Source organism: Lactuca sativa, chromosome 1, assembly GCF_002870075.4.
Source record: "Lactuca sativa cultivar Salinas chromosome 1, Lsat_Salinas_v11, whole genome shotgun sequence".
NCBI lineage: Eukaryota > Viridiplantae > Streptophyta > Magnoliopsida > Asterales > Asteraceae > Lactuca > Lactuca sativa.
Genome location: NC_056623.2, coordinates 186641510 through 186647925, shown reverse-complemented (window position 1 = coordinate 186647925; position 6416 = coordinate 186641510). Strand labels below are relative to the sequence as shown.

At 30.4% G+C, this 6416-nt stretch overlaps 1 protein-coding gene across 1 annotated transcript; it reads left to right on the top strand.

The window, feature by feature from the left end:
• Window positions 1-1153: 1153 nt before the first annotated feature.
• On the top strand, window positions 1154-5294 carry LOC111891179 (seipin-2). Its single transcript, XM_052764515.1, has 3 exons — window positions 1154-2458; window positions 3567-4083; window positions 4992-5294. The coding sequence occupies exons 1-2, from the start codon at window positions 1169-1171 to the stop codon at window positions 4053-4055; spliced, it is 1779 nt and encodes a 592-aa protein (XP_052620475.1). The 5' UTR covers window positions 1154-1168; the 3' UTR covers window positions 4056-4083; window positions 4992-5294.
• Window positions 5295-6416: the final 1122 nt, after the last annotated feature.

The window sequence follows — 6416 nt, the reverse complement described above, 5'->3', positions numbered from 1 at the left end:
GTATAAATATGTATTTATTTCATAATTATATGCATACAATAGTTTTTATACAGAAGAAATGCATATTTATATCTATCAAATATAAATAAAAATATTTTTAAATGTATAAATATGTTTTTATTTGTATATAATACATATAAATATGTCTTTAAATGTATAAATACGTTTTTATTTCTATTTAATAGATATACATATGTGTTTCTTTTGTATAAAAAACTTTTTAAATGTATAAATATGTTTTGAAATGTATAAATATGTTTTTATTTGTATTTAATACATATAAATATGTTTTTAAATGTATAAATGCATTTTTATTTGTATTTAATAGATATAAATATGTGTTTCTTTTGTATAAAAACTATCTTATGCAAATAATTATGAAATAAATACATATTTATAGTTAAGAATATGTACAAATACATCTTTTATACAATAAAAACCATATAAATATATATATATTTATATGTATATAATATATTTTTATATGAAATATATATATATATATATATATATATATATATATTTATACCTACTAAATACAAATAAATACATTTTAAATATATAAATACGTTTTTAATAGAACACATGGGAACTTAAATGTATATAAATACTAAATACAAGTATATATATATATATATATATATATATATATATATATATATATATATATATACTTGTATTTAGTATATATACTTAAATATATATTTATATTAATAAAACTATTTGTATACATTTAAAAATGTATGTATAAATATTTTTATACATTAAAAATGTATTAAAAATACGTAGTAGTAATAATAATAATAATAATAATAATAATAATAATCAAAATAACAATCAATGTAAGTGTAAATCCGAACATTTTTGAAAAATTTAAAGGTAAATCCGAATATTTTTGAAAATTCAAGGGCTTTAATGATATTAAGTAATCGGTAGGTTACCTGGAAACCGGCTACAAGAATATAAATGAACAAATTAAACAAAACATCGTGCTATACTGGACTTAAAACACATCCAAAAATAAAACCGACATTTTTTAAAAAATTTAAGGGCTTTTAGATCATTTTCCCCCAAAAATCACCCAAAAACAAATTATTTGTCATTAAACATTTTGAGTATAATATTACATATTTTTTCTGGTAAGGAACACGTCTTCAATGAAAAAGACATGATTTTTGTTTTCTACCGTGAAAACGGAACAGAAATCACAGAAATCATCTTACCCAAATCCCTCTCTGCCTCTCCTCCGTTATCACCTAACCCTAAGCTGAGTTTCCCTGTCTTTCCGTTTTCAATGGGACAACAAGACTCAGGATCGTGTCTCACCGAAGAAGAGGATACCAAATTCAGCGATTCCCTTGAAGAATTCCCCCTCTTAGAGGCTTCCAACTCTATTGAGTTTGAATACTCAGTCCCCCAATCGAACTCTTCATCAGTTTCTGAGATCGATGACAACTGCTGGGACTCAATTTCAAACCTATCAAAGCACAAGCCGGAGTCGCAATCATTCTCTTCCTATACCGGTGTCCGACGCCGTCGACACATTCCCCGACAAAGTTCGAAAGAACATCCATTGTCTCCTTTTAAAAATAGTGCCGATGGTTTAGTAGATTTTGATGTTAATGAATCTATTATTTCTCCGGGAAAGAAGCACAAGTTATGGAATTTGAAGGATACTGAGAAATTGAATGGCAAACTGAATCTTACTAAAGTTCGTGCTAACTCAGACAGAGTTGGGAAGCGATTTGCCGATGCAACAAGTGTGAATTCCTCAAATTCTAGCGTAATCACCACTGTTACTGCTGATGAAAATGTCAGTGATGAATCTGTTATGGTGGATTCACCGAATTCTGGTTCGAATTTGCTTTTCACCTTAGCAGGATTAACACTCAGAGCTATTTCATTCCAAATAACTTTGTTAGTTGGCTTTGTCACATTTCCCATATGGTTACTGCATTCATCTTACCTTTTTCTTATCGATCCTTTCGCCATTGTGAAGACTGCAAAAGGTTACCTGATAAGAAACATTTCAACTCTATTAAAGTTCTGCTTTGGTAATGTCAAAAGGGTTTTGTTTCAATGGATCACAGGAAAAAAATCAACATGGAAGTTATGTCTGCAAATAGGATGGGGATTGTTGTGGTCAGCTTTCATTGGTTTCATTTTGATTGGTTTAGTAGTTTTCTCGCTTGTTATCAGTGGCACAATAATGAAATTCATCACGGAAGTGCCTTTTCATAAAGTCCAGCAATTGAATTTTGATTATACTCAAGATACTCCCATGGCTTTTGTGCCAATAATGTCTTCTCAACAGCCATTTTGTTTGGGTTGTGATGAAAATATAAAATTTGGGGATGTTGCTCAATCACGGATTATACCTCATGATCACAAACTACAGGCTACTGTCTCTTTAACCTTGCCAGAATCATACTACAACAGAAATCTTGGGATCTTCCAGGTATTGAATAAGCTTCTGCTATAGTTGGGTAGACATTAGGAACTAGACTGTTGTAATATGATGAAATGGTAGTATCATGCATTTATTCTTTAATGCACAAATAATGAAAGTATCTTGTTATTTCTTGTATCTAACTCTTTTATTTAGGATTGAAAGCAAGAAATAGTAACACACAGTCATTGATTTAGTTATTATAGGATGCTACTATGATGTATTCCTATTATGTCATTGTACTTTGAATAATCTACCCGGTTATAGCAATACCATTCGAATACAAAGCAATTTATGCTGTTGTAATTGGGTTGGCTTTTTATAGTATAATATCTTAATGTGATTTTTTTTTTTTTAAAAGCAGAGTGCCATAACTGGGTGGAATTGTCAAAATATAAAGCCTTATCATATGAAGAAAAAAATTGAAAGTATAATGCTTAATAGAATGAAAAAAAAGTAGGATGACATAAAACAGAAAATAAATGAAAGTGTGTTGCTATTTCTTGCATTTAAGCCTTATACTACCTCCGTCCCAAATTAATTGTCCACATTTGACTTTTGAAGTCTTTATTCTTCAACTTTGACCTTAAATATTTTCGTGTTTGATAGATAATACTTGATGAAAAATATATGAATAAATTGTATATTAAATGTCTTTTCATTGTTATAAGTTTCATCAAGTAATAAATAACACAAATAAAAATATTTAAGGTCAAAGTTGGAGAAAAAAGACTTCAAAAGTCAAAAGTGGACAATTAATTTGGGACGGAGGGAGTATTTATCTTGAGGTGATCCTTCGAAGAAGCTGAGTGTCAACCTTTGTTTTTTGTTATAATCAAGTAGATTAATTTACAATTGTCATTCAGATTACTTTCGCACATACTTTAAAATAAACAAAAGGGTTTAAATACGAGAAATAGCAACATCTTTTCATTTAATTTTTTTTATTTTCTTTTCGTATATGCCTGGGATTGAACCCAAGACCTCCTTATTAGAAACACCTTGTAAGTTAGCCAAGTGGGCTAGACTTGCTATATTTCTTGCAATATATATTAAATGGATTAACATTGCTATATTTCTTGCAATTTGACCATTGTAAATCAAACTTTCTTTGAAGGTACGGGTAGACTTTCTCTCAGAAAGCGGAAAATTCCTTGCAACCACAACACAACTATGCATGCTACATTTCAAAAGCCCTCCTATTCGCCTTCTAACAACGTTTCTTAAACTCGCACCATTAATCACGGGCTACTCATCGGAATCCCAAACCGTAGAAATCAAATTTAGAGAATACACAGAACGGAAAATCCCAACTTCCGGCGTGAGGGTGGTGCTGGAACCACGGGCACAATTTGCAAAGGGCGGCGGTTTGCCGGAAATATACACTGCGTTTCTTAAACTCGAGTCGCAACTTCCCTTTTTCAAAAGGATTTTGTGGTCTTGGAGGATAACAATTTTCGTGTGGATTAGTATTGTGGTGTTTACAACGTTGTCTTTTTTTGCTTTCCTGTGTTGCTCACCGGTGTTTCTTCCACGCCTACGGCCGTCAGCTCAGAGGGTGGTGCCGCTACCGGCTGATAATGCTCCCCGGCGGAGTTCGAAGTAGCTTCTTCGGTCCATATCTTTACTTCCTGGTATGCTGCACAACTATATATATATATATATATATATATATATATATATATATATATATATATATATATATATATATATATATATATATATATATATATATATGGCATCTACTTTGATTTCTTTCTGTTACAGAAGTGTGCTTTTGATTTTTTTTGTTTTATTATAGCATTGTACTTTCAATTTCTTTACTTATTATAACCAAGTGAAAATAAATAATTATATAGCATGAAATAGAAGAAATAGCAATGTACATTTATTTATTTGTGTATTATAGCATCCTATTTTCATTTGTTTCTGTTACAAAATTGTACTTTCAGTTTTTTTTTTTCTTATTAAGACAATGTATATTGAAAATACTACTGATTTGTAGCATTGTACTTCCAAATTTTTTTTTTACCAGGATGTTATACTTTGAAAAATCTACCTAGTTATAGCATTTAAACTTGTTTTCTATTTGGATGACATTGCTATTATCAGGTAGTTTTTTTCAAAGTATAATGTTGCAATAAGAAGAAATGGAAGTAGAATTCTATGATAAACAATCAGTGCTATTTCTAGCATTTAACTCTAATTATATGTTATTAAAGGTTCTTGTCCATTTGTTTTAGGAAGTTTACCTCTTTTATATATAATAGCAACTTCTAATTTTTTCTAGTTTTAGCTACCAATTATAAGTTGTTCCAATTCTACTACTTGGGTGTTATTATTCTTGAAGTACCTTTTATTATAAATGAAATGAAATTTGTACTCTGAACCAAGTGAAAATAATTACTTTTATATAATTAAAGGGAAAAGTACACAAAATAGCTAAATATTTCTTGTCAATTTTCTTTTTAGGAATATTTTTTATAGATAATAGCAACTTACTTCTAAAATCTTCAATTTTATTCCTCACTTTATTGAGCAGAAACACGCCAACAAAGAAGATGGAGAAGAAAATACACTGGATAAAACCCAAAAAGGTATATATTTATGTATTGGGTATTCAAAATGGATTCTTCATGTATAATCGTAGTGTGTTTGTGATGAAGGTTGAATAATTAGGGTTTGCAATAGCTTTTTATTTGTTAGTATGTTTACGGGATGAATTGTATATAAGTCGATGATCACTACTTATATTCAGAAATCAAACAAATTCTGCATATAAGGTGTTGTATTTATGTATTTTTGGGCAGGAAATACAATATGAATATAGTGTTATTAAACATAATGTGGACTTGTAAAATTGTGGATTATTCTGTTAACAAATGTGAAAATTGTACACTTCAGCCAGATTGAAGGTGAAGGGGACACCTAGACTTATAAGCCACCAACTTATGGTACTTTCAGCCGATATGACATCATAACAGAATGCCTCGTCTTGATAAGTCCATTCTCTTTTTCAATTTGGAACTTTATTACTTGAGTCCCCAATTAGTGTGAGTAGTTAACCACTGCATTCCTAATATTCACTCCTGAGTTACCCAACTTGAGAGCAAGAATTCTTCAACCACTTACAAATTCCAATACTTGCATAATCATACACACTCGTCTTCCATTGACTTCTATCCCCGTTCCAATTGGAATTTCTATTGTTCTATTCTTTTAGTTGGAAATTTCAAATGCTGATACGAAATTATGGGTGGCCCCACAAACAATTTAAACGGCTACTCTTTGTTCGTTGATATTATCCTCAAACTTCATACTTCTCTGGATTCAAATGCACCTATACTTTGTCTCTTATTTCCACAGTTTCTCTAGTAATGTATGCATCTTCATTTGCCTCATTGTTCTTAGCACTATCTACATCCAAACCTAGTTTTTTTATTTTGCATTTATGACCCAAAGTAAATTTCTCATCGCAGCAATGATAGCACAAACCTTGAGATCATTGCAATTGTAACTCGAAACATAATTGGCAGACACTTGAAACTAAAATAGTATGATACTTTTGTTTAATTGTAATTACCTCGACCTTGTTTGTAATTCCACGCTCCTGTTTGTTGATTAAGAACAAAAATTACACGAATGGTCCCTATGGTTTAGGGTAATTTGTGTGTTTGGTCCCTAACTTATTTTTTTAACTCGGAAGGCCCTCTACTATTTGTTTTTGTTACGCGTTCGGTCATTGTCTTACCTAAAAAGACTATTTTGCCCTTGATTTTTTTTAATTTATTTAAATAAATACACTTCCAACCCCACCTCACCCCCTCACCTTACCTTACCTATCCCACCATTTTTCCCTATTAAAATAATAGTCTTTTTAGGTGAGACAAGAACCAAGCGTGTAACAAAAATAAATAATAGGAACCAAGCTCGTAAGAAATACTATCAGCAGAAACCTTCCGAGTTA